The sequence below is a fragment of the Delphinapterus leucas genome, chromosome 18 (assembly GCF_059928025.1).
Source record: "Delphinapterus leucas isolate spDelLeu-1000000601 "Yukka" chromosome 18, BTC_Dleu_Yukka2, whole genome shotgun sequence".
NCBI classification, from domain to species: Eukaryota; Metazoa; Chordata; class Mammalia; order Artiodactyla; family Monodontidae; genus Delphinapterus; species Delphinapterus leucas.
In genome coordinates, this window is record NC_143146.1 from 10,631,379 (window position 1) to 10,659,128 (window position 27,750).

Genomic DNA, 27,750 nt, shown 5'->3' on the forward strand with positions numbered 1-27,750 from the left:
ATTCATTGCTCATAAAATTGAAGTTTAAGAAAAGGGTTTTTACAGAAGAACAGATTTAATATGTTTTATAAGGGAACAAAAAATTGAGTGCTCTGCAATTAATGATTTAACTAGTTAGAAAACTCTTTCAGAGGATACATTTCTTTTTGATAACCTCATTAGCTTTCTTTATAGATGCAGTGTCTTTATTATAAAGCTCTGGACAATTTTTAACTGCCTGAGTTTATTAACAAGCAATTCTGTGCTAACCTCTGGAATCCTAGCATTTTTAGAGAGTGAAAAAAAAAAATCTCATGTAACATTTCTGTCGGCCTCTTTTTATTTTTTCTTTTTTTTGGTGCTTACATAGAATATCTCCAAGCAAGATCTTTTAGAACAGAATCTTTTTTTAAATAAGAAAATATCCTTATAAAGAAAGGATAATTATTCTTTAAAAAAATAAAGAAAGAAAAACACTAAGTCAGATGAAGTTGATGGTGCACTGGTTATTTTTTCTGAATGCCCGAAACAAAAAGTATTATTCTAATGATAAGACATCCTATCAACATTTCTCTCTCTGTTAAAGCCTAGTACATATTTTGGATTGGAAACAGGTAATCTCTGTGCACGATAAACTTGATAGAATAGCCAGAAACAATTTCTTTTATAAACTAATACCTTAAAATATTGTTTCATGGGAGTTTGGACGAAGAAGAGAAGTTTCATTAGTCTCATTTATAGTGGGAAGGAGAGAATCTTTTCAAGAGGGGAAGGAATTTGCTACAAACCTAGAATAACCATTTTAAATTCTAAACTATTATGAAACACAAGTTCTAAGTTCTTAAACTTTATTTGTTGTGTTGCTCTCCTTACCATAGTTCAGGCAGCTAAAACAGAATAACTCTTGATTCTTGGGGTCTCATTTCCTCCTGTTTTCCACTGTGATTCAAGACATGTTTTTCTTTGGCTTAGAATTACACAGCTTAAAAGAAATTTGGGCAATCGTGTAACTCACATAGTCTAGGACACTTGTTTTTAGATTTGGGGTCGTTGCCATCTGAATTGTGACATCAGTATTCATGTGTGTTCTCTTTTCTCTCTTTCATGTTTCATGGTTCGTACATTGCTCGATTCTCCCAAAACGGTCTTGTATTTTAGGACTGCAGTGTCTGACTTCTCTCATTCTGCGGGTGGAAGCACTGCTTGGTTGGCTCCCACTTTTGGAACGAGAATCTGATGCTCATTGTGTCGCTCTGGCGGGAGGGAGAGGGGGAGTTGGGGCCACCTGTCAGGGTGGAGTGATTCCCACACACACACACCACGCCGTGCCAGTTTTAAGGCAGCAGAGATGCCAGGCATCGAGTGGTGAAGAGGGTAGCTCCTACAATGTGATGCTTTTTTCTGAAAGAAGAGCCTCCCACTTGAAAGCAGTGCCAAATCCGAGGCGCAGTGCTTCATTAAATTGATCACATCTGTTGGCACTTGTGGGTGTTGGCACTGACAAGTGTCTTTCTGTTAGTGCATGTGGGTGTTTTATTCCCGCCCCCCCCTTGCTCCTTCCCCCACCCCCATCCCCACTGCCTATTAGCCTTTGCCTCCCTTTACCTAAGTGATTGGATTATCTCAGGTAACAGAGACATATACTGAAACAAAGAAAACACTTTCTAAACCAGTCTTTATTAAGTTCTGGATTATAAAGTGTTGATGTTTGCGAATGCTGCACAATTATCCTAGTTGTGTTCTTAAGTGATGAGAGATGTTGCATGGTGTAAGAATAGCTTTTTAGGGTTTTTAAAAAAATTTCCTCTCCTGGGTCATTGGTGCTTAAAATTTAGCAGACTGGATGGAGATGAGATGGAGAACTGTCTGAACCTGAGATGCTTACACAGAGCTATGCACCAGTTAGAATTCCCTGTTTGGGAAAGACTTTTTTGAATAAAAATAATTCATAAATGCAACTGCACTGGAGGCGATATCTGCCTCTCAGGATATTTATTTTTACTGTTTTTAACAGTTAATTCTAAATTTAAAACTAAAATAATCAGTTTCTCTTATGCATTTTTAATATTACTTATGTAATTTTTTTAAAATAATTTATTTTAGGGAATGCCCTGGCGGTCCAGTGGTTAGGACTCCGCACACTCACTGCCGAGGGCCCGGGTTCAATCCCTGGTCAGGGAACTAAGTTCCCACAAGCTGCACGGTGCGGCCAAAAAAATTAAAGTAAAATAAATAAATTTTAAAAATAATAATTTATTTTGAAAAAGAGTCTCTTACATGATGGAGATTCTTCCCTTGTGAGGGGGTTCAAAGACTAAATTAAAAGTGAAAAGACTTGACTTCTGGCTGTATTTGTTCACATTAACAAATTAATAACTTTTTGGTATTAAATACCATCTCATAATTGCCTTCAAAATATAGTAAGGCTTCTAATAGACATGGAAATAAATGAAACCATTGACTCAACAAATATTTACTGAGTGCCAACTGTATGCAAGGTAGCCTCCTGTTATCTGTTTCAGTTGCCTTATTAAAATGCTCAAAGTTGGAAATAAAAGAGTAGCTTGCATTAGTTATTAAGTAAAAACATACAAAAACACAAGTCCAAATTTATCTAGATTAGCTGTATATATTGGTAATTATTAGCGTTAGTCACCTTGACAAATTAATACTCAAAGAAAATCTTAAATTGGGGAATTACATGGGTAAAACTGTGCTAGAGGAGGTTTTATTACCAGAAGTCTGCTAGGCTGGGCTGTCCCCAAACTCAGGACCACTTTCCCAGTTGATTAATTTTTATGAGGCCTTTCTTGATTGCCCCCAGTACTAGAAACACTTTATCAATGCTGTGTAGGTTGGCCTTGGTTTATCATGCACCTATATACAACACATTTGTAAAGAGGACCCCTTTGATTTATATGAAATAGTTTAAAACTACAGTTAGCTCTTGAACAACATGGGTGTGAACTGCACGGGTGCACTTGTAGGTGGATTTTTTTCAATACGCACTTCAGTACAACAGGACTGGAAGTTAGTTGAATCCGCGGATGTGGAACCTCGGATACCGAGGAACGTGGGGCGCTGACTGTGAAGTTATACCGAGGTGTCAGGCCCTGAATCTCCAGTTCAAGAGTCAACTGTATTAGTTTTACCCAGCTTTCTAGTTTGGATTGTGGGAAAACTGAAGTGTATATGCATGCTTAGTCTTATGACTCCTGATAACATATCAACTGCTAATCTGGTAGGGATTGGGGGAGAAATAATTGGATTTAAATAGGCAGCGAATTTCGTATTTTCCGAGTTTTTCAAAGGCAGACTTGGAACACAAACACAGCTGTGCAGATCATTTCTTATATGAGCTGGGTCTCAGCACATGGTGTAAACAGTGCTGTGCAATAGGAAATACAGTGTGAGCCATTCAGGTCATAACAAAATTTCTACTGGCCACATTATAAAAAGAAACAGGTTAGATGAATTTTAACTATACATTTTTAGCCCGATATATCAAAAATATTATAATTTCAGCATGTAATCAGTGTACAAATGATGAAATGTTTAACATTCTTTTTTTCATACGGAGTCTTCAAAATCAGGTGTGTGTTTGACCCTTCCAACACATCTCAATAGGTAAGAGGTACATTTCAGGTGCTCAGTAACTGCCATGCCTCCTCCTGGACAGTGGTGGTCTAGAATTTGGTTTTCTGAATGTGAAGCCATCACTGGGTTTACAACTGGTCCCTGAAATTGCCACTGTGAGAAGTGACACTCATATTTAATAAACACTGAAACTGAAGAAACTTCTTCAGCAAAGACTCATCTTCATCTTTCGCACGTTTCCACGCTGGACATGTTTGAACAAAATCAGAAGTATAAGAGAAAAGTAAAGATTAGGGCTGTCCCAGAAGAGCTGTGATAAAGATTTGAGAGTTGGAGGGAGTCTGAGTCCCTTACAGAAATTTGGGATTTGAGAAGTGTGGTGAAATTATGGGGTGAGATTAGGGAGAAGGCTATCAATGAACCTGAAGCTTGTGGGTTTTTTTATGTTATTTTTCTGTATTCAGTGAAATCTCCGATTTAGCCAACTGAGGAAAAATCCATTTTAAATTCCAGACAAGTGGAACGTGAGCCCATCACTTCCACAGCCCTGTAGTAATTTAACTTTGCATTAATGCAGTGCTTTCAAGAGCGGTCCTTTGGGTGTTTTAATGGAGGAACTGGGAATTCTTTTCCTATCCAAAACCACTGGTCCGTGGGGGGGAAATTAATCCCTGTTACAGTCAAGTAAAACACAAGCTAATTCAGTTTTTCTAGGAAGAAATATAAAATAATCAAGGGCCTTGCTTTTAATGTTAAGAACAGGGAACATTACATTGGGAAATCATATTATGTTTCCTTAAGAGGTATGAACACAGATTGTGGGAGTAGAAGCTTAAAAAATCAAATCCAGGTAAAGGGGCAAGGAAGGGAGAAGTCCATTTGGGTTTTTTTTTTTTTTTTTTTGGCCACACTGCGCAGCTTGCAGGATCTTAGTTCCCCGACCAGGGATCAAACCCATGCCCCGTGCATTGGAAGCGCAGAGTCCCAACCACTGGACCACCAGGGAAGTCCCTCCATTTGGTTTCTAGTGAACTACTGAACCTAATGCTTGGTGGGCATGAAAACAAATGGCTGAGGTCAGCCTACAACACCATCTCCCACGCAGGGTGGTGTGGAGCCGGTAGGGGCATAGAAGCTAGGGTTGGGGTGTCTTTTACCCTGTAGAGGAGACTCCATGGTAATTAATGGGTTCGTTTAAGGGTTCTATTTGCATATAAACTGCTGATAACGAGAAAATCCTGGAAGTCGTTGGAAGCAGACTCAGGACAACGTGTTACCAGAGGAGGGGCTAAGTGAACACACATATGCCAGGATGGAGAGGACAAGCCTTACGCTGTCACCCTCCATCCATCACTGTCGTATGTCAGAAGGCATGGGCGTACCCATGCTCTGGCGTGGTGCATTGTGAGTGTCATCACCTCTGCTTTGCCAGCTGGACCCTTGCGCTCACCTGCTAAAACATGTGAGGCCTTTCTTTAAATCATATCCTAAAAGGAATTAACTAATAGCTTTAGGGTTATTTTGGCCTTTTTTTTTTTTTTTAAAGCCTTGGTGTCTGTGAGCACTTGTCTGCTAATGATTGCTACCAAATGCCCAAAGAAAATAATAAATTCCTGGGACTTCCCTGGCGGTCCAGGGGTTAAAACTCCGCGCTTCCAATGCAGGGAGTGTGGGTTCGATCCCTGGTCGGGGAGCTAAGATCCCACATGCCAAGCGGCAGGGCCAGAAATAATAATAAATTCCAATAAATATGTAAACACCCCAGCGCAGTCATGTCTAATGTAACAAGGCTCTGTTGTTGTGGCTCGTAACTGTGATCTCTTGGTATTACATATAAAACGTAATTAATTTCTACAAGTGAAATTATCCATAGTTTGCTTGATGGAACTAAGTATTCCGATATACAGTGGTTTGCGATAAAGAGAACTTGGCTCCCAGGCACTGTGCCACCTGGGCTATTGGAGAGGCACTGCTCTAGGGCAGCAGGAGGTGGGGGAAGGCTGGCGTGGGCTCGCTCTAAGAAAGCGTGTTACGCGACCCAACGTTAAAACCAAAATGGGCTGTCATGGAAACTGTCATGGAAAGTGACACCCATCACTGACGTTCCTGAAGTCAAGGCCCCGTGGCCCCCGGCTGGAAACACGTCTTGGAAGGGATTCCGGCCTTCCCGTCACTGTAAGGGAGATGATAGGCACAACCTCCGAGAGCGCTCCAGCTATTCCTACACTGTGGTTCTGTGATTGGTCGGTTCCTTGCCCCTTCCGGTAGATAATCGGGTGCTGCGGATTCTGGAGCTTGGAGGAGTTGCTCTAAAGAGCCAGGCCTGGTGCCCGGGATGCACCGGTGAGCAAGCTTCCCATCTAGGGTGAAGCTTCTTGACCTTTAGCATCAGAATCACCTGGGGGGCTGGTTCAAAGGCTTACAGCTGGGCTCCACCCTCGAGTTTCTGAGTCCGAGGTTCTGGGTGGGGCCTGAGAGTCTGCCTTTCTTACAAGATCTCAGAGTAGGTCCATGGACCACACGCTGTGAGTGGCACGGGTTTAGTGCAATGGTCTCAACTGGGCGTGATCCCCTCCTACCCCCAGGACATCTGGCAAAGTCTGACATTTTTGCTCGTCACCACTGAGGGCTGGAAGTGCTACTGGCATCTCATGGGTAGAAACAAGGGAGGCTCTAAACATCCTACGATGCAGAGAATTGACCCGCCCAAATGTCGGCAGTGCCAAGGGTGAGAAACCCCATCTGGGGAGAATACAGAAGAATCAAGCATTTGCAATAAAGTGTGAGAAGAACGTAGTGATTGATTGTGCTGAGGGCAGTTTAGGTGCTATGCTGGGCCTAACTTAATCTAGGGGGTCAGTTAGGGGCACCGGAGTGTGTGAGATAGACCCTGCTCTTGGGCAGTCAGGCGTGCACACAGTAGGACCACTTGCTGTTGTTCTAACTGTGAATAAAGCCCAGTGAATTGGGAAGGGAGGCTGCCCAAGAGAGTGGGAGTGGGTCGCACAGCCTAAGTGACCTTTGACAGCTGAATAAGATGACAGGATTCTGCCGGGAACGTTCTAGCCTAAGAGAGTGGAATGTGCAAAGCCCAGTGAGCAGGTTGACCCGTGTGCCTGGAATATAGACCAAGGGAACCCGGAGAGAGGCTGTGTCGCCCAGCGGCAAGGCCTTAAATGCCATTCTCAGCATTGGGACCCCTTTATCATGTCAGCGGCAGGAAGGATTGGAAAGGCTTACAGCAAGAGTGTTCGTTGTGTTTTATGGGACAGTGGATTCCAAATCAGTGAGGCTCTCTTGTTTGTTGATCATTTGGCCTGGTGAAAAGTCTTCTGGTGCCTCAACTATACAGCCAAATAAGACTTTTCTGTATTCTATTAATTCTGCCTGTTTGTACATTAAATTTGGAAATTTGACATACGGAGGGTCCCAAGAAAAGCTGAAAGGGTTAGAAAATGTTGGCCTTTGTGTCCTTTTGCTAGACTTCCGAATCTCTCCAGCCATCATAGCCTGTTTGTGACTAGGACACTTTCCCCGCCAGCCTACTGGGCCCTTAGCAGCATGGGGTTCAGTCCTGTTCACAGTTTGTTGAGAGTCCAGGGGGCTCGGCTGGTTGCAGACCCTCGATATGTTGAGAGGAGTCTCCACCCACACGTAGAAAGTTCAAGGCTAGCAGCACTTCCCAACGCAGACCCCACAGCTGTTTCAGGACAGGGAGCCCAGGACTTTCATCCTGGGGTTTTGCTGTTGAGTCCTACATATTCACTTCACTCAGGATCTGTATCACACACACACACACACACACACACACACCCCTCCCTTAATTGTTTCTTGCTCAAGCAGTTTAATGAGAACCAAGGTGCATCTTTTCACTGAATAACAAGCTTGGCACATTTTGGTGACACGGTGACAGATCAGCCACCCCCTCGCATCAAAGCCCCATTGAAAGACCCTCTCCCTCAAACCTGGGGTGGTTTTGCTGGTTAATGTGCAACAAACACTGAATGCTTTCTGGGGTCCCGGCACTATACCAAGTGATTTTTTTTAATGTGTAGTTTTTAGTATGGTTTTTAATACATGCACATAGTTAAGAAAATTTAGACAGTATGAAACATTACCCAGTGAAAGTAAGACTTCCTCCCTCTCCTACCTGAATTTTTCTTCTTAAAACTGTTCAGAAACTACTGTAGTTAGTTTCACATGTGTTCTCCAGAGATACGTTTTGCATTTACAAGCATAGTTATGTAACTTTTAACACAAGTGGCCAGGTACTTCTATATATTTTTTTCTCTCTCAAGTAGGGGATACATAGGTAATGTTGCCCCCCTTTTATTGATGAAGTCACTGAGACGGTTAGTAAAGGTAACTCGCTCAAGGCTACTTGGTAAACGGCAGAGCTGGAATTTAGACCAGGAGTTCCGGTTTTAAGCAGAGGTGACCCAAGATTGATGGGCACCTCCTCCAAGCAGGTTCACTTTGCCCTACCTCAAACTTAGGTGTGTTTTAAATTTTTATTTTATTTAAAAAATTTTTTAAATCGAAGTATAGTTGATTTACAATGTTGTGTTGATTTCTGCTGTACAGCAAAGTGATTCAGTTATACATATATGTACATTCTTTTTTTAATATTTTCCATTATGGTTTATCACAGGACATTGAATATAGTTCCCTGTGCTATAGAGTAGGACCTTGTTGTTTATCCATCCTATATATAAAAGCTTACATCTGCTCACCCCAACCTCCCTCCATCCCTCCCCCAACCTCCTCTCCCTTGGCAACCACCAGTCTGTTCTCTATGTCCATGATTCTGTTTCTGTTTCATAGATAGGTTAATTTGTGTCATATTTTAAATTCCATATATAGGTGATAACATATGGTGTTTGTCTTTCTCTTTCTTTTTTTTTGTAAATTTATTTATTTATTTCCAGCTACGTTGGGTCTTCGTTGCTGCACACGGGCTTTTCTCTAGTTGCGGCGAGTGGGGGCTACTCTTCATTGCGGTGTTCGAGCTTCTCACTGTGATGGCTTCTCTTGTTGTGGAGCACGGGCTCTAGGCACGTGGGCTTCAGTAGTTGTGGCACGTGGGCTCAGTAGTTGTGGCTCAAGGCTCTAGAGCACAGGCTCAGTAGTTGTGGCACACAGGCTTAGTTGCTCCACGGCATGTGGGATCTTCCCAGACCAGGGCTCGAACACGTGTCCCCTGCATTGGCAGGCAGATTCTTAACCACTGCGCCACCAGGGAAGTCCCATGTCTTTCTCTTTCTGACTTACTTCACTTAGTATGATAATCTCTAGGTCCATCCCATGTTGCTGCAAATGGCATTATTTCGTTCTTTTTTATGGCTGAGTAATATTGTGTATATTACTCAATATACTGTATATATTGTGTATACACATTGTGTATATATACCACATCTTCTTTATCCATTCATCTGTCAATGGACATTTAGCTTGTTTCCATGTCTTGGCTGTTGTGAATAGTGCTGCTGTGAACATAGGGGTGCTAAACTTAGGTCTTTTTAAATGTTTGTTCACCATCTACCTCGATGCGGAGGTGAGGGTGTCACAAAGGAACAGAGAGGAGCATCACACGTGCCCTTTCTTCTCCTCCTGAGCAGTTCAGCTCTGGCCCCCAACTTGCATCCACCAGCCACCCGCCAGTGGATAGCAGACCCTCCCTCCTCAGAAGGCCATTTAGGGGGACCATCAGTTATGACTGGAGCTCAGCCCCACCCAAGCTGCTTACTACAGTGGTCACATTTCTGGCGATGCTTTGACTTCCTGTTGTTGCTTGAGTGTCCATGCATGTGGCCTCACTGGTCCTGCATCCTGCATCCTTCAGAGCTATTCCACGATGGTAGCAGAGCAGACGTTCCTAAGTCACCAGGTGTTTAGAGAGCCCAGACTCCACCCGGAAGGGGTAGCCACTCTCAGAGCAGTGCTGGACTCCAACCCTGGGAGTTGTCGAGATTCTTAGAGCAGATTGGGGGTTCCTGTCGCCCCCTGTTGTAACAGCAGCAGCAACTGCTGGGTCCTGTGCAACCAGATGCAGTGCATACACCCCCAGTGAGAGTTCTTGGCACGCCCTGTCAGAATGGGCTGTTAGGTGACTGGCCAGGTGGGAAGAAGGAACTTGCCCCCTGGCGACTCTGCCTTGAGATGTCTTTGTGGCCAGGGCTGCATTACGGTGCCTCCCAAAGGCTCTGGGCAGCTGCTGGGGTCCCCTTGAGAAGGAGATGTGTGTGCCATGTAGAGGGTGCTCTCTAACCAGAAGTGTGGGTCTAACACACTCACCCACAGAGAAATGCTGTCCGAAGACCAAACTGTTTTTAAATTGTGGCTATTGAAGGTGCATGCTTAGAATTTTAGTTCCAGGTGTTAACAAGACTGAGATATGTCGCATGACTTTTGTATTTGTCATTTCTCCTGATTGGCAGCTAACAAGGAGGGGACGCATTCCACGTTCTGGGTGTTGCTAAGTATCCTTCTGGGAGCAGTGGCCATGCTGTGCAAAGAGCAAGGGATCACTGTGCTGGTAAGACCCGAGGTGCCATCGGGGCCTGTCTCCCTACACCCCCTTTCCCTCCCGTAAGGACATTTTGGGCTGCCCTGCCCCTGTGACCTCCTCTACTGCACCCCGTTACCGGCCTTCAGTCCTACACCGTTCTGGACCAATTAATTACCTGTGCTGTCATGCCCCTGGCGGTTTGCGTGGGAATTGACTGTCTCAGTTGCCTCTCATCAGAACTGGTGGACACAGAGTGGGGACAGTTCCTGAAGAGCGGTGATTAGCCCTCTTGGAGAGGTCCTAGGGAAAAGACAGACAAGACTGCTGTGGCTTTTCTGGGGTGCTCTCCTGTCGGCAGTCCTAAATACAGCAGTGTTCTGACCCCACCTCTGCTCCAAACATGCATCGATGTGCGTTATGTTATACCCAGCTTCACCCGGAAACATCAGAGAGGAGAGGAGAGGGCTCTGAGGAGCCCAGGCATGCACCTCCTATGTCCGATCTAAGTTGAAGCCCCAAAAAGAGAGAGGCATTGAAATGCACTCTCCTTTTTCTCCATTCTAGCCAGTTTTCCCACCTTACATTATTACAGGGAAGCTGAGACATTAGGGATGTGCGCGGACGTAGAGAAATGGAAAACAGAGATGTGGGGTGTGTGTGGCTCGTATCGGAAGCTGTGGGAAAGAAAGAGCGGTCCGAGCTCTTTGGGGTTTGACACCAGCTGAGGCAAAGATCAGTGGTTTTATTGGGCTTGGTCTGTAGGATTAAGGTTAGCCAGCTAGGAAATGGCATAGAATTACTGTGCAAAGATACTTGAACTTCATGAGTTATTTTTTAAAAGTTTGCTCTAAACCAGTGTTTCTCAACCTTGGCAGCACTGGTATTTGGGGATGAATCACTCTTTCTTTGGGGTGTGTCCCGTGTATCATAGGATATGTTCCTGGTCTCTACCCACTAGATGCCAGAAGGACACCCACCCTCAGTTGTGACAACCTAAAATGTCTCCAGACATTGCCAGACACCCCCTGGCGGGAGGGGGAGGACGAAATCAACCTGCGAGAAACACCGCTGTAAACCCATGCTTGTCTCAAAGTGTGGGTTTTGAGGACCAGTAGCAACTGCACCGTCTGGGAGGGTGTTAGAAACTTATGATCTCAGACCCCACCCCAGGCCTGCTGAGTCAGAATCTCCCCTTAACAAGGCCCCCAGGGCTTCCCTGGTGGCGCAGTGGTTGAGAGTCCGCCTGCCAGTGCAGGAGACACGGGTTCGTGCCCCGGTCCGGGAAGATCCCACATGCCGCGGAGCGGCTGGACCCGTGAGCCATGGCCGCTGGGCCTGCGCGTCCGGAGCCTGTGCTCCGCAACGGGAGAGACCACAGCAGTGACAGGCCTGCGTACCGCAAAAAAAAAAAAACAAGGCCCCCAGGTGACTCCTACGTCCATCAGTGTTTGAGAAGCACTACAGAATTAGGTTGAATTTACATGCATAAAGATACGGTGAAATTGAGCAGGTTTCAAAAAAATCTGACTAGAATGTGGACACTTCAATGATGAATTTCCACAGGAAGGAGGAGGGAGTGCCAAACTCGTGTTTGGCTCAGTCCTCGTGACGACATGACCCCGTCATCCCTGGGTGACTGTCCTATAGCTCCCAGGCAGAAAAACAAATAGTATAAGAAGACAGCACAGCTCAACAGGGAGCTTCTGCCTTCTAGAAAATGGTTCAGACCCAGGCAGAAATGGCCCTCTGTGACCCACTAAAATCATTCATCTAATGGGTGCATAAAATCAGGATTCTGTGAAGTGATTAACCCAGCACTGGCCTGTGTATTGGATAATTAATGGCTCCCAGCATTTATGGGAGGGGGTTAAGTAGGGAAGCCACCCTTGCTCTGAAAACCACAAATTACCACTGGCTTCTGATGATTTAGGATCTTCTTTGCCATGATGCCCCATACTAAAAAGAGCCCCGTCATTGAGGGACAACTTGAACCGTCTACGCAGTGTCTGTTCTGACCACTTTACCTGCTTCCGGCAGGGAGTTCGGCCACATGACGTTGCTTGCAGTGGCCCCATTTGTAGGAAGTCCACTGCAGGGTAGAGATTAGAGTCCAAGGCCAGATGAGCCTTCAGCCTGTGACCATAGGTGTCATAGCTTCAAGAGCAGCCATCACCTGCTAGAAAGGAACTATCGTGATGCTACTGGAAGCTGTTAGCAGCAATGGAGCTGCAGTGTCACACTCCCAAGGGCCAGTGGCTCCACATAATTGGAGTTATTTGTCATCCCCCTAAAAGTTGTGGGCAGAGGTGGCTGTCCTCCACACAGCGGGGTCAGGCTGGCCGAGGCTCTGCCGTCTTCAGGGTGTGGTCTCCAGTGTCACTCTGAATATCTCCATCATTTCTGCCACAGCTGGACAGGAAACCGAGGGGGGCGGGGCGCCCCAGTCTATGTCCAAACCTCCAAGATGGCACGTTATCACTTCTGCCCACATCCCATAGGCTGGAACTCAGTCACGTGACCATGCTTTCCTGCAGGGCTGGCTGTGTGCCCGGCAGGAAGGGAGATCTAGCGGACAGCCAGGAGTGTGAACCTGAGAGGTCTCTGGAGCCCCACCGGAGACTCTACGTTCTGCTCCCTCTCTTCCGTGGCATTTGCCCAAATCAGGCAGCACCTGGGGTTCCTGAAGTGTAATTACTTACTTGGCTGGATTTTCAAGGTTGATGACTGCCTTTATCTTCTTAGGCGTGACCACTGCACAGGTGTTGGCTCTTACAACTAAGGGACTTGTAAAGAAAAAAATGGAAGAGGGGGCCTCTGCAGAGCTTCTCCTGGGAACCCCAAAGGTCTAGCTCTCCTGCATCCTATAGTACTCTTATATGCAGACTAACAGGGATTTACTAGATAATAAATTTGTTATAATACATGAGCTCATTTCATAGGAACGGTAGGGTTTTTCAGTTTTGTTTTTAGAGCTAAAGAGGTCATCTGTGATGATCTAATCCAGGACATCTCTTGTCTAGATTCAGCAATAAAATTGTGACGGATAATTGTTATCTAATCAGAGTTAGGCTGTCCCATCACTGATTCCTTGCTTTGCTCTCTTAGGGTCTGAATGCCGTCTTTGACATCTTGGTGATAGGCAAATTAAATGTTCTGGAACTGGTCCGGAAGGTACTACATAAGGACCGATCATTAGAGGTGAGTATCTGCTTTTGTCTCCAGCCCAGATGCGGAAAATGTCAAGTACCAGCGGATTTAAAATGCCATTTTCAAAGTATTTCTTGCGACTTTGAATTCTAAAATAGCCAGCCCTTTAAAGCACGGTGTCAGTGCGGTTCAGCCAGAACTGCTGCACCTTTGTACCTGGCGTGGCCACACTTTTATCTGAAAACTCTGAGACGTCAGGGGCCTTGCGGTGTCCTTTCAGAACACTGGCGTGCTCAGGACTGAGGGCCTCCTCTTCAGAATGAGTCTCCTGGCCTTGGGGGGAACAGGGGTGCTCTACGTGCGCTGGAAGATCATGGGCACCGGCCCTCCGGCCTTCACCGAAGTCGACAACCCTGCCTCCTTCGCCAGTAGCATGCTGGTCAGGGTGAGTCCTGAGTCTGCCCTCTGATGGGTCCTCTTCTTTGCCCACCAGATTCCCAGCTCTCCCCTCCCTCCCTCCCCAGCACCCACAGAAGCTCCCATAAGCAGAACACCTCCACGTGTGTTTCCTCTCACCAAGGATGTTCTAGGATGAAACCAGGTTTTTATTAGGGCATTGAGAAGGTATAAACCCTTTGTATTTCCTTTCTAAACAAAATTAAAGAGGAGTGGTTTAGAAAATGTCAGGTTTCTTGCCAGCCTCCTTAAATTGTCCTCTAACCCCATCACTTTGGTTATAAAGGAAACTGACATGGCGGGGTTAAGATAAAATGTAACCAGATTGGCAGTATCTTTTTTTTTTGGCCACACCTCGCAGCATGTGGGATCTTAGTTCCCGGACCAGGGATCAAACCCGTGCCCCCTGCAATGGAAGCTTGTAGTCCTGACCACCCCCTGTGGTCTCTTTAAAAGTCTATGGTGTCCAGACTTTCTTGTAAAGGTTTGCTTTTTCTGAAGGCAAGGGTATCTTAGCTGTGCCTTCAGAGACAGAAATCAAGGACCGTAGGACCCTATACTTTTGTTGTCAGGCACATGGGTGACCCCTGGGCCTCAGATTTCCTGGGTCACAGACTTTGGGCATCAGTGAGTAATCAGGACATAGTGTCACCAGAAATATAACAAATATATAACAGAGTCTGGTGGCTTTGCTGTATTTTTATCTATTAAAAATCTCAATGCATTTAGTAAACTGCAAACTACAGCCTGTGCCCAAGTAGAACGTGGCAACATCTTATTTTATACAACTGCTCTCCTTGAGCAGAAACATATGGATGCCTCCAAAGTGAAGCTAGGATATATATTTTTTCCAAGTTCAGTATCAAATAAATGTTTGTTTTTCTTTTGACTGACAGGCCATAAACTATAATTACTACTATTCCTTGAATGCCTGGTTGCTGCTGTGTCCCTGGTGGCTGTGTTTTGATTGGTCAATGGGCTGCATCCCCCTCATTAAGTCAGTCGGGGACTGGAGGGTAATTGCTCTAGCAGCACTCTGGTTCTGCCTAATTGGCCTGATATGCCAAGCCCTGTGCTCTGAAGACAGCCACAAGAGACGGTAAGAGGCCAAGCTGAATTTTAACTTCCACACGGGGTGGAGTCAGAGCATTTTGCTAAATCCAGCACTGATCATTTTAACGATTTTTGTGGAAGTAATATCTAAGGACCTTTTATTTCAAATACATGTTTGTGGCCAGGATGAGTTCTATCCATTTGGAATCCATGGCTGGCTTCAACTAGTGGGGAGTGAACTTGGGGGGGGGGTTGCAGATGACTGCTTTATCTCTCCCTCCCTCTTTCCCCGTGAAGCAGCATTTTGAGATCCTTTTCGCTGTAGGTGGTAAAGAGTAATTTATGGTCAGAACTGAGAGTGTAATTGATGTGTGTTGTGCCCATTATTTCACAATTCTGCTTCTGAAAACCCTAGTGGATGCTACAGTGATTCCTTCTCTTGTTATTTGGTACAAAATAAATTGCCACCCCAAAGAGCCTGTTCTTTCTCACACCCCAGAAAAGGGAAAAAACGGTTATTGAGAAAATAATTGGGAGAAAAACAAATGTGTTTTATGAGAAAGAAAGCTATTTAAGAAGATTTCCTTTAAGCATAAGTGTTGATGGAATTAGATTAGTAATTTCTTAAAATAAATTCAGTTTTAAGTTTACCTGTGGCTTAAATTGGTACGTAATTCTAAAGGGCGACAAACCATAGTCCCAATCCACTATACACGTGCAATAGGATTTTTCTAGTACTACAGGCACAGGGTCTGGGAAGGAGCCACCAAATTTGACCTGGCTTTCTTTTTTTTGTTTGTTTTTTAATTTTACTGAAGTATAGTTGAGTTACAATGTTATGTTAATTTCTGCTGTACAGCAAAGTGATTCAGTTATACATATATATTCTTTTTCATATTCTTTGCCATTATGGTTTATCACAGGATAGGGAATATAGTTCCCTGTGCTGTACAGTAGGACCTTGTTGTTTGACCTTGCTTCTTAATTCATCCTCTTACATCTGTGGGAGATTGGGAATGATTGCCTACTTCCAGAAGTGTTCCACTGCTCTTGGCTTTCTTTTTACTTGACTGAAATTTATGCCATAGCACCCGAAAATGATATTAGTTTATTTCAGATTTCATGAAGTTTAAACCAGTTAAGTAGCATTACTTCTGTTAAGTTTGGCAGGGAGGGGGCACTAAATTGGTCTAATTGGGACCAATATCCATTGAGCTATTCAACGCCTACACAGTTTAAGGTATAGTCAGGGGCAGGTGCATTCATAGGCCTTGCAAAGTAATCATTCTAACTTTATTCATATGAATTTTGTGACATGTAAGTTTTATCTTTATGCTTGACGCTAAGTGCCTTAGTAAGATTTTTATATCTTATCCTAATGCTGCCTGGTTAGACCCTCTCTACTGATGCCATTTCTCAGTTGCTGGCATGAAAAAAAGGGGGGGGCCTTTATCGTGAATTTAATGTTAAGGAGGACATGTTTCTTGAACAGTCTAAAAGTAACCATTTTAATTCTCATCTTCCAGGATCCTCACACTGGGCCTGGGACTTCTCATCATTCCATTTCTTCCTGCGAGTAACCTGTTCTTCCGAGTGGGCTTCGTGGTGGCAGAGAGGGTCCTGTACCTCCCCAGCGCTGGGTACTGCATGCTGCTGACTTTCGGATTTGGAGTTCTCAGTAAACATACTAAGAAAAAGGTATTGGCCCAGAGCGGTGGTGCCATTCCTGACCAAGACGATGGGTGGATTTTACTAATGACACTTCCCATATCCCTCTCTTCTTAAGAAACTGATTGCTGCTTTCGTCCTGGGAATTTTATTCATAAACACGCTGAGATGCGTGATTCGCAGTGGCGAGTGGCGGAATGAGGAACAGCTTTTCAGAAGCGCCCTGTCTGTGTGTCCTCTCAACGCCAAGGTATGTTGGCTGCCATGTTTTAAGTTCGACAGCTGAGTAAGGAGAATGTTTACCTTCACACGGAATCCGGCATATGACCTTGATCATATACTTGGGGTTTTTCTTTTTTTTTTTCTTTTAAATGATTTTGACAAAATTTATTAAAATGGCACTTAGCCAAAATAATACAAAAGAAATTATTAAAACCAGACAATGTCAGTGAAACAGCAGATTACCTAAACAAGTTTTTACTCATCTTCCAGTTGGTCCAAATCATGGATTAAAGTGGTGTCAGGGAAGGTAACTCCACATATCTAGTCTGGGGTCCGGGGAGGCCCACAGTCGAACCATGTAGAGCACACTTCAAAACACGTGCTCCGGCCTCCTGAAATCTATAACTGGAAGATGATAATACCTGTGAGTGGACAGCAGTTCAGTTCAGGAAGTTTAAAGGACCCTGTGGGGTGTTCAGCAGCACACATTTCTATCAAACCTGTGGCTTCTCTACCTGGGATTCTTTTTGCCAGATTAGGTAAAAATAAATGTACAGACTTTAAAATTGGCAGTGTTTTTGTTGACACAGTCTGGTACGAGTATGTTTCACTTGTATCCTTGATGAATTTCTTCACTTACCCAGCTGTGCCTCTTTGGGCAAAGGGGCGGGGGGTATTGGTGGGGGAGGGACATGGGACAACAGTGCCTATCTCCTGGGTTTGTTGTGAGGCTTTAATGAAATGTGGCCTCTGAAGTGCCCTGACATGGTACGTAGAACATAGTAGGTGATCCAGAAATGTTTGCTTTCATAGGCTCCTTTTAGTTTTGGTTGTCCCATTAAATGAAAAGAAGGGAATGATACTTGCTCAAAATGGGAGGCCAAGGGCTTCCCTCGTGATTTCAGGCAAAATTATATGAAGAAATCTAATGAATAGTTGATGTCTTATTGTGACTGTGGAGTGAGGGATACTATAAAAGGTGCTGACTCCTTGTTTGTCTTTTCCTTGGATTAAAAAAAACCTTGTTCGTGTTTTATAGTTAGAGGCTGAGATAAGAGTGAATTATTTCAAGCTTTTATTGTTAATTTGATTTGCTGACCTAGCCATTTATTTTATGCTATTAAAAATAAATTGCCTGTGATTTAATTTCATAATGTTAATAGATTTGCTTTATTTTTACTTTTCTGTTTGAATGGCAGTAATTACCCCTTCTATTTATATAGTTCTTCCGCAGAAGGAACTCAGATTTCTTTGTAGAGGCTCTATCATTAATCTCCATTATCCTCCCTCGAAGGTTGTCAGAGAGAGGTTATTTTCTTTAATTTTCCAAATGAAAGAAACTGAGGCATGGAAAGATGGAGCTGACTTTATCTAAGTTAGTGACTTAGGAGGTAGATAGAGGCCTGGTATAGTGCTGTGCCCAGGTTACCCTAGTAAATGAGGGAATATGGGACATATGTGATGTTTGAGCCTATACGTCTGCCTTATGATTTCATATGTTATAGGCTAGAAAACACAGGGGGTGTGCAGATGGTCATGCACATAATCATATGTCTGTGTGTGTGGTTTTCTCTTTTAAATTTACGACATACATACAAGACCTCATCTTCAGAATGGACCCAGTAGTGATAAGCCTTTCCAAGAACATTTTTCAGTGATGCCATTCAGTATGAGCAAGATAGGTTTCTTTTTTTTTTTTTTTACTTCTCACTATAAACTGAAGTATAATAAAGTTCTCTTTACTTCCTTTTTTGGGAGTGGGGGAGCTAGGTTGATTTCAGGGAAGAGATCTCATTTAGAAAGACACTGGTTTCATTCAACTCTATTGCAGGAGATACATTTTTCTGCACTCATTTCCACCTTACATTCACTGACTATTAAGTAAGCAATTGGCACCTTGGCTGTCAGTTAGGCCCAGATTTACAAATGAGACTCAGTGCTGTGCCTGGTCTGCATTTGAATTACCCACAGTCCCTTGCATATGGTAGGAACTTGGTATTAGTGACTGAATTGAGACAATAGAAATTAAATTCCTACTATGGATGAGACACCAAGTATCTGATTGTATTTGCAGCCATTCTTAGTTTTCAAGGCTTGAAAGTGTGTGACACTTTGTATCAAACCTGGGATACAATTCTAAATTCTTTTAACAATGAAAGGAATCATATACCACAATGAGGTATTTCCTTAAGGATGAGCCAGGATGGGTTATAGGATTTTTATGTGTTTAGAACATTTTAAGTTTAACATGAAGTTTTAATGGGAAATTTGAAAGAAACTGGTTTTAGCATTGCTGTTGAATGTACCTCCTTCCCTTATGGATGCTTTCACCTCGTTTGCATTTACATATCCTTGGGTTGCAACGATGGGTTTTCTCTGTGGCTTCTGTGCTGGTTCGTTGCCTCAGCGTAGGAATCACAAAGGCAGGAGGGAAAGTTCAAGGATAAATAGGCTTTTTCAATCCTTTACATTCCCGGGAAACAAAAATCACTCATTCTTTAAACTCTAGTTTAGGTAAACTGTTTCGTAGGTGTTTGCTTTGGTTTTTCACAACGGGTTATCTAGGCAGCTGTTTTCTATTCAAATACTTCCCTCCATGTCACCCACAGGATAAGGCTGGCCTGTTTACCAGTCTTAATTATGGACAGCTTGTCTTCTAGGGGGCTGTCCAGTTTTTAACTAGTTCCATTGAATTCACTGCAGTCTGATTTTGCAAAGCAACGCTCCGCCCTCTCCTGATCTCCTGGTCCGTGGCATCGGGTCTAACAGAACAGCGGCTCTACTGCAGAGGGCAGTTCAGCTCTTTGTCTGAGCTTTTTATTGAGAAAACAGAATTTCCCCGTAACAAAGGAAAGCAGCAGGAGCTCAGGGGCGGAAGAGGCAGGAGCTGTGTTGAAGTCTGCGTAGAAGCTGTGTTTGTATTCTGGGGACTGCAGGCACATAGTCCTCACTCACAGGTTGGAGTCTCCAGATTCGGTCCCTTTGTGTGTGGGGCATGAGGGAGTGGGTAAACACTTCCAGACTGGGGCTGGGGGAGGCACAAAATCAATCCACTTTGAGCCCACTTTTCAAAACCCACCATCGAGCCATAGCATTAACTAGTCTCCTGCAAGCTATAACATAAAGATGGTAACACCTACAGATGGACGATAATTTGGTTTAGGAAGTTTAAATTATACGGGGTGTGCTGCGCAATATTATACATTTCTATCGCCTGTGATTTCCCCGTTTGTGATTCCTTTTGTCCGATGAGGTAAAAATAGATGTATAGAGTTTAAAATTGGCAGTTAAAAAACAAATCTCGGGCTTCCCTGGTGGCGCAGTGGATAAGAATCCGCCTGCCAATGCAGCGGACACGGGTTTGAGCCCTGGTCTGGGAAGATCCCACATGCTGCGGAGCAGCTAAGCCCATGTGCCACAACTACTGAGCCTGCGCTCTAGAGCCTGCGAGCCACAACTACTGAGCCCACGTGCCACAACTACTGAAGCCAGTGCATCTAGAGCCCGTGCTCTGCAATAAGAGAAGCCACCTCACTGCAACGAAGAGTAGCCCCTGCTCACCGCAACTAGAGAAAGCCCGGGTGCAGCAACAAGGACCCAACGCAGCCAAAAATAAATAAATAAACTTATTTAAAAAAAAAAAAATCTGTTACGTATGTGCTTAAAGAATGTCACAGTGCTCTATACCCTTCCAGAAATATCAGTATTTTTGAAGACGTGCTATCGCTGTAGGTTAAGATGGATAAGGCAGGGTGTGATGATTCTTTTAAAAGGGGTTTTGAATGTTCAGATATAATGCTACTTGATTGTGCTCAAACCATTATTGTAATTCACCATGTATCAGTCTGCTAGGGCTGCCATAAGAAAATACAATGGACTGGGTGGCTTAAACAACAGAATTTTATTTTCTCCCAGTTCTGGAGGCCAGAAGTCCAGGATCAAGGCATCAGAAGAGCTGGTTTCTCCTGAGGCCTCTCTCCTTGGCTTGCAGATGGCCACCTTCTTGCTATGTCCTCACACGGCCTTTCATCTGTGTGCAGGCATCTCTGGTGTTCTCTGTGTGTCCAAATTTCCTTCTCTTATAAGGCCATCAGTCAGATTGGATTAAGTCCCCGAAGAGCCTCATTTCAACTTAACGACCTCTTTAAAGACCTCCATCTTTCAATACAATCACATTCTGGGGTGCTGGGGTCTAGGACTTCAACATATGAATTTTGGGGTCACAATGCAGCCCTTAACACCCAAAAGAAACATTATTTTACCTTAAAAAATAATACATGGGGTAAATGAGTGGGTCTAGAAATTGTCTTGAGCAGCCCGGCCCCATTTTCACCCAGCACCGTAATAAATGGGTGTGATATAGTGAGAAGAAACACAGGCTTTGGAGCCTGGGTTCAAATCTAGTACCACAACCTAGGGCAAGACACTTAATGGTGCCAAAGCAGTCCCTCAGCACATGCCAGCCACTGCTGTTAGTTATTATTAGTCACGCTGCACACACCCAGTTGAATGACTTTTCTGTAGCATCATCTCCTCTGAGATTGCTGTTGGCCTTTACACTGTAAGCCTCCAAAAGGAGCGTTTGATGATCGGTAAATACTTCTGGTAATAGTCCTCATGAGTCCATTTAGTTCTGCTGCCCTGGGCTCTTTGCTTCTTCAGTGTTCCTCAGGTGCCCCCACTTCTTCGCCACCACCCAGCTCCGTCTGCCATCCTCGCTCTTGGGGCTGCAGCTACAGGCTCTCCCTGGACCCCCAGCATTGGCTTTCTCCTGACTCATGTGAGTTTCCCAGTGTGACTTATTTTACATAAGCCTAAATCTGATTCTGACCCTCTGCCACCCTCCTACCCCTGGCTTTTGCTATGGGTTGAATTGTGCCCGCCCCCCCCCGCCCCCAAGATGTATTCAAATCCTCAGCCCTGTTTATTTAGGAAGGGGGTCCTTGCAGATGTCATTCAGATGTAAGTTAAGATGAGGTTATACTGGAATAGGGTGGACCCTTAACCCACTCTGACCGGTGTCCTTATGAGAGAGAGCAGAGACATGGACACACGGCGGGGAGAGGGCCACGTGAAGACAGAGGCAGAGATTCGAGCGCTGCAGCCACAGAGCAAGGTACACCAGGGCTGGCCGGCCACGGTCGGAAGATGAGAGAAGCGTGGACATTTTCCTCAGAGCCTCCAGTGGGAACCAGCCTTGCTGCTGCTAATTTCGGCCTCCAGAACTACGGCGGAATACATTTCTGTTGTCTCTAAGCCCCCAGCTTGTGGTCCTTTGTTACCGCAGCCCTAGGAAACTCAGGCACTTAACAGACCCCGCACTGGCCTCCCACTTCTCTTGGGGCAAAGACTAAACGGGACCCAACGCCTCTCAGGGTTCCCTGTGTAGCCTGGTCACCCCTGCCGTCTGCACTCAGTGACGCCAGGCTGCCTGTAGCTGCTCAGCCAAATGTACCAGGCTTCCTCTAGGCCAGGGACCCTGCCCCTTGCTGCTCCACCTGGGACACTTGCTCCACTGCAGCCCCTTTACCGGGTGACCCCCGTTCAGGTCTCTGCTGGAAGGCCCTTTATAGGACAGCCGTCCTGACACTCTTCCAGGTGCCGTCCTCAGACTCACCTTCCTCCAGAGCCCCGGCCCCTTCGAGTGACACATTTACTAATGAGGGCATTTGACTCCCATCCAGGGCTCAGGAGGCAGGGGTCTGAATGGTTTGCCCACCATTGTATCTGTAGCTGCCGACATGGTGCCTGGGGTGCACTCATTACCTAAAGGAATAAGGGAGGGAGGATTTGATTAGTGTAAAGTGGAATGCTAGTATTGCTGCAGAAGAAAGGTGTCATACAAGAAAGTGCTGTATTTGTTTAAAGTACAGAATCGTTACTGTTTCCTCACATGCATGTGTGGTTGGACTTTGCAGCTCAGCCCTAGTGGGTGCAGGTGTGTGAGAAGGAGGGGGTGTCAGGGTTTCACAGTAAAACCAGCCCAGCTTCCTAACTTCCCAGTTTTCTCTGTTGAGTTCTTTAGTCAATATTCCGCTGTCACACTTTAGTGTTACCATCTGCTTGTCACCTCCCTTTCCTCGAATCTTTTCTTACAGGGCAGGGCACTAAAGCACCAGCAAGCTCGGCCCAGCCTCTCTAGGGGTTTAGCTAAAGTTCTGGTAGGGGCTTGTTTTTTAATACCATTATCTTTTGCTTTCGTTTAGAAGGTATGGTAGGCATCCCAGCTCTGAACAAAGAAGTCTGGCAGCTGATGGCCAATTTTTCTCTCTCTTTTCAGGTTCACTACAATGTGGGCAAAAACCTGGCTGATAAAGGCAATCAGACAGCTGCCATTAGATATTACCGGGAAGCTGTGAGGTACTGCAAGCATCCTGTCTCACAGAAGAAATGCTGTCTTTACAGTACACATGTCTTATTTTAATTTTCTAGCGTTAAAAACCTGTCCCCACGAGGACCCCAACTTTAAGATAAATTTGCCAATTCCTGAGAGTTTAGTGAAGACTACAGGCTTGGTTTCTCTCTCCACTTCCAGATTAAATCCGAAGTACGTTCATGCCATGAATAATCTGGGAAATATCTTAAAAGAAAGGAATGAGCTCCAGGAAGCAGAGGAGCTGCTGTCTTTGGCTGTACAGATACAGTAAGCGTTGTTTTATAATCATGCTCACGGCATGGAAATGCGCTCCAGCATTCTGGGAGCTAAGCCTTTCTTTTCCTTGTTTATCTTCCAGGCCAGACTTCGCTGCCGCATGGATGAATTTAGGCATCGTGCAAAACAGCCTGAAACGGTTCCAGGCGGCCGAGCAAAGTTACCGGACGGCGATCAAGCACAGGAGGAAATACCCAGATTGTTACTACAACCTCGGGCGTTTGGTAAGCACATGGTGCCCTGTGGCTGAGGCAGAAAAGCTTGGTTTTGTTTCCTTCTTTATAATAAAGTGAGAAGAGCGACACCCATTCTAACCCTCTACATCTTATGAAGCTCTTTCACATACTTTTATCTCAGTTGAAGGTAGCTATTTGATTTCCTCACATGTAGTTTTTTTTTAGCTCTAATTAGAGAGCAAGCCAACTTGAATTAGCCAAGTTTAAGAGATCATAAAGGCAACAGGTTAAACTAAGGAATAAATTACAATTTTTAAAAGTCCCTTTGTGCCCTGTTAAACAGTATTCCAAGGGGTTACTTCCTGATAAACATTGGTCTCTCTGTTTTTAAAACACCAATTGAATAAAAACTGAAATTTAAAAAAAGCAAACCCATAATGTGACTTCTGAGTTTTCCTCTTCTGCTGCCTCAAGGGACTGTTCCTGCATTTTTACAGGTAACTATCCCCCCATAAAAGAAAGCTCAGGAGCCCACAAAAGGGCTTTGAGATTATTCAATGGAAATAGAACATAATGTGTTCCATAGAGACTTGCTCTTTTTGGTTACTAACAGGATATTTATAAAGCTGTTATTGCTCTTGACTTTTTTTCTTTAAATATAGTTTCTTTCTTCAAATAAATAATACAGCAGTAGCTCATACAGTAAGTTCAATAATCTTAAAATCTGAAAGCTTGGGGCTTCCCTGGTGTCACAGTGGTTAAGAATCCGCCTGCCAGTGCAGGGGACACGGGTTCGAGCCCTGGTCCGGGAAGATCCAACATGCTGCAGAGCAGCTAAGCCCGTGCGCCACAACTACTGAGCCCACGTGCCACAACTACTGAAGCCCGTGCACCTAGAGCCCATGCTCCGCAACAAGAGAAACCACCGCAGTGAGAAGCCCGCGCACCGCAACGAAGAGCAGCCCCGCTCGCCTCAACTAGAGAAAGCCCATGGGCAGCAACAGAGACCCAACGCAGCCAAAAATAAAATTAATTAATTAATTTTTAAAAAAATCTGAAAGCATATATTGCTAATGATAGTGAAATAGATTTTGTCATCATTTCTGAAAGACCTCCATGAGGATGCACAGCTTAATTATTAAAACTCTTGCTTTCCTTAATAAAGAAAATAAGCGCACACCCACAAAATGGTAGTTCTGTGAGGTGATGGAGGTGATAACGAGAAAAACAGAGTTTATTACCGTGTGCAGCGGGCAGACAAGTGGGGTAACTCAAAGGGATGGTTAGAACTTGGGCTTATGTAGCATCTTAGCAGAGAACTATACATTTGTAGAGAAATGACAAAGAAAGAGGTTTCAGGCTTCCAAGCTGACGAACTGTGGGAAGGTAAATATATGGGGGAAACCTCACATATATAATGAAGTGAGGTGTGTTTGTGTAGGTTCGTCTTCTCCATAGCCATAAAACTTCCCCAGGAGGGGAGGCCCTCCTCCTTTCTCAGAAGTTTCTGCTTTTAGTAAGATCAGGGAAGCTCCAGGAAAGCTGCTTTCTGCATCTGTTGACTCTCAAATGCCTTCAGTGCAATAATCTTTATGCCAAAATGGTATATTTGGGGTGGCATTTTCGGGTCCTCTATCTTGTTTTCTTGGAGTAGGGGAGAGACAGTAAAACTCCACTGTAATAATACCAGTAGAGACCAGAAAATCCAGTCACACACAGAGCAGGGTGGGTCCTTGCAAAGTTAATGAAGTGAGAATGGGATCTGGGAACAAATTGGGTATTATCCAAATACTTGCATCGGTGGTTATTGCAGGGATTACTGTTTCTATTTACTGTGTCTACACTAGGACTTGCGTGACATATTATACTTGAGATCCACACGAAATCTTCTTTCATTCTTTTTTCTTTTTCTTTTTTGGAGGCAGCTCTTTTTTCAGGGTATTGTTTGTGAAGTGAGTGTATCTGCCTGGAGCCCTCAGTTATACTTTAAAGCTCTAATACTTAGCGGTCTTCTTCCTTCCCCCAGTAGCTGCCTGTCACTGCAATTCCTTGGGGTTTGGAAAATTGAGAATTAATGCTAGATGAGCCAAGTTACATCCAAAGAAAGGAAGATAGAATGCAAAATAGAAGATTTTAACACGTGCTCCAGGCCCTGGAACTCATCCCCACTCTCACTTAGAAGATCATCTGTAGTACTGACTATATTGAGACCTTGTACTGTTCTCTGTGTACTATTTACTAATTATGCTACCGTGAAGTAATCTTTCTGTGTTCCCTCCTGCCAACTGTTCTTGGTTATTTAAAGATTTTGCTCTCCTTTGTTGTTTAATTATCCAGCTTTTGCCTGCTTGACAGCTTAAAAGCATTAAGAGCTTAATCTTTAACAGCTCAACCAGTATATTTTATATCGGCAAATAATAGGAACTTAATAACTGAAGAGTTTCCTTTTTGAAAAAACCTTCCTTAGTCACTCTTCAGTAGTGGGAGACAGAAATGTGTTTTGATTTCTGGATACAGGAAAGAAGGGACTATAATGAACTTCTCTTGTGACATAGGAAATTGGGAAGAGCCGGATTATTTGGGACACATTACTAACATTAGAAAATTACGGTAATAGTGACTGGAGACAGTTCATTTTGCAAGGACTAATTGCATCAGGCAGGATCCATTCAGGAAAACAAAAACCATGCTAAGTATTTTTTTTAAAATAATCTCTTCCTTTTTTAAAAAATATTTCTTTATTTATTTTGGTTGCACTGGGTCTTAGTTGTGGCATGCAGGATCTTTAGTTGCGGCATGCAGACTCTTAGTTGCAGCATGCATGCATGTGGGATCTAGTTCCCCAACCAGTGATCGAACCCCAGCCCCCTGAATTGGGAGCGCAGGGTCTTACCCACTGGACCACCAGGGAAGTCCCCATGCTAAGTATTTTAAATAGAGAAGCTTCAATACAAGGAATGGGTTAGACAGTTGTTGGAAGAACACACATGGAAAGGTGACATTAACTCAGAGAGTAAAAGGAAACCCTGTAGGGTTAGGGGAACACATGGAATGAAGTGATGCCACCAGAATTTAAGAGCTCATAGAAGGCACCACATCTCAGGAGCTACCATCACCTGAAGGCTGAGATTGTGACAGAAGGACCAAAGTCCAGCCCAGGGACTGTGGAGGGAGGGGACATGGCCACTGTAGAGACACTGCCAAGGACAAGGAAGGAGAGAGCGAGAATGGGGGGAAAGCGCTACTCTGTCTTCCAACTATCTGATCATCACCTGTGACTTCTATTGGCAGAGAGACTTGACCGGGGGCCAAGTAGCAAAGCACCATGGGAAATGTAGTTTGCAGAGCATAGAAGGTTGAGCATAGGACTAATAGGTAAATAACATGCTTATTACCCGTCCGCTTTCAGAATGGGTAGTTCTTGCTAAATCACCATTTTTCTCTGTCTCCCTTAAAGTGCTTGTTCACTTTGTATAGATGGTATAAAAGGTAAAGTTCAAGGCAGAATAGGAGTAAGTGTTACCTGGTTCAGGCTGGGGTTGTTCTTCAATAAATAGTAATGAAAAATAATAATAAATAATAAAATATGTAAAGAATGTTTTTGTTGTGTAAACAAAGTTATGTTGGTTTTCCTGGGTGCCTTTGAAAGCATGTCACCACAGATCGTCTCCACGTGACTCAATTGCCTGTCACTTGCTGGAGAGAACTGGCTGAGAAATCAATGGAACATCAAGCATAAAGAGAATTAAATGTTGGTATAATTGGGCATCCTAAATTATTTTAAGTCTTTGAACTTTACATGTTTCCTCATTTAAGGGCTAAAGTATTGTAACTGGAGTCTCTGAGTCTCATGGGAAATTCCGACATCTTTAGCAAATGGATATTCACAAATGTTTCTGTAATTCCTTAAACCTTTCTTTTTCTTGCGTACTGTGCCACCTGTTTGCTGTGTGTGGGGTCATGGGGCAAGTCACAATGTTTCTGTTGTCTAATGAAAAGGCAGACTTGACAGTAAATAAGGAAATAGCCTTAAACTCTGATAAATTGTAATCTTGTGTACTTTTTTGCAGAGTTAAGGGAACCGTGTTCATTCAGATGAGATGTGCATTTGAACGGAGTTAAAGAGGGCAAGAGGGTCACCTGTTAAACAATCCATCACTTTCCCCCCTGCGTGCTTTTATTAACTATGCGGATTGACAGCCAGCCATTTCATATTCTGTTGTCGATGTTAACGTTCCCTCTCCAAAGAAAGCAACAGATCATTCTCTCCTTCCTGAAGGAGGCAAACAGGC

General features: G+C 44.2%; 1 protein-coding gene across 2 annotated transcripts in view; it reads left to right on the forward strand.

Annotated features, from left to right (window-relative positions):
* TMTC4 (transmembrane O-mannosyltransferase targeting cadherins 4) overlaps nt 1-27,750 on the forward strand; it is a 63,030-nt gene that overhangs the window by 23,797 nt on the left and 11,483 nt on the right. The window contains exons 6-14 of one of the 2 annotated variants that reach the window (XM_022576832.2): nt 10,014-10,111; nt 13,190-13,282; nt 13,512-13,676; nt 14,584-14,786; nt 16,267-16,438; nt 16,527-16,658; nt 22,911-22,990; nt 23,166-23,273; nt 23,365-23,506. In XM_022576832.2, coding sequence (XP_022432540.1) covers nt 10,014-10,111; nt 13,190-13,282; nt 13,512-13,676; nt 14,584-14,786; nt 16,267-16,438; nt 16,527-16,658; nt 22,911-22,990; nt 23,166-23,273; nt 23,365-23,506 — 1,193 coding nt within the window. The remainder of the gene's footprint in view (nt 1-10,013; nt 10,112-13,189; nt 13,283-13,511; nt 13,677-14,583; nt 14,787-16,266; nt 16,439-16,526; nt 16,659-22,910; nt 22,991-23,165; nt 23,274-23,364; nt 23,507-27,750) is intronic. The other variant, XM_089899399.1, reaches the window with a different exon arrangement.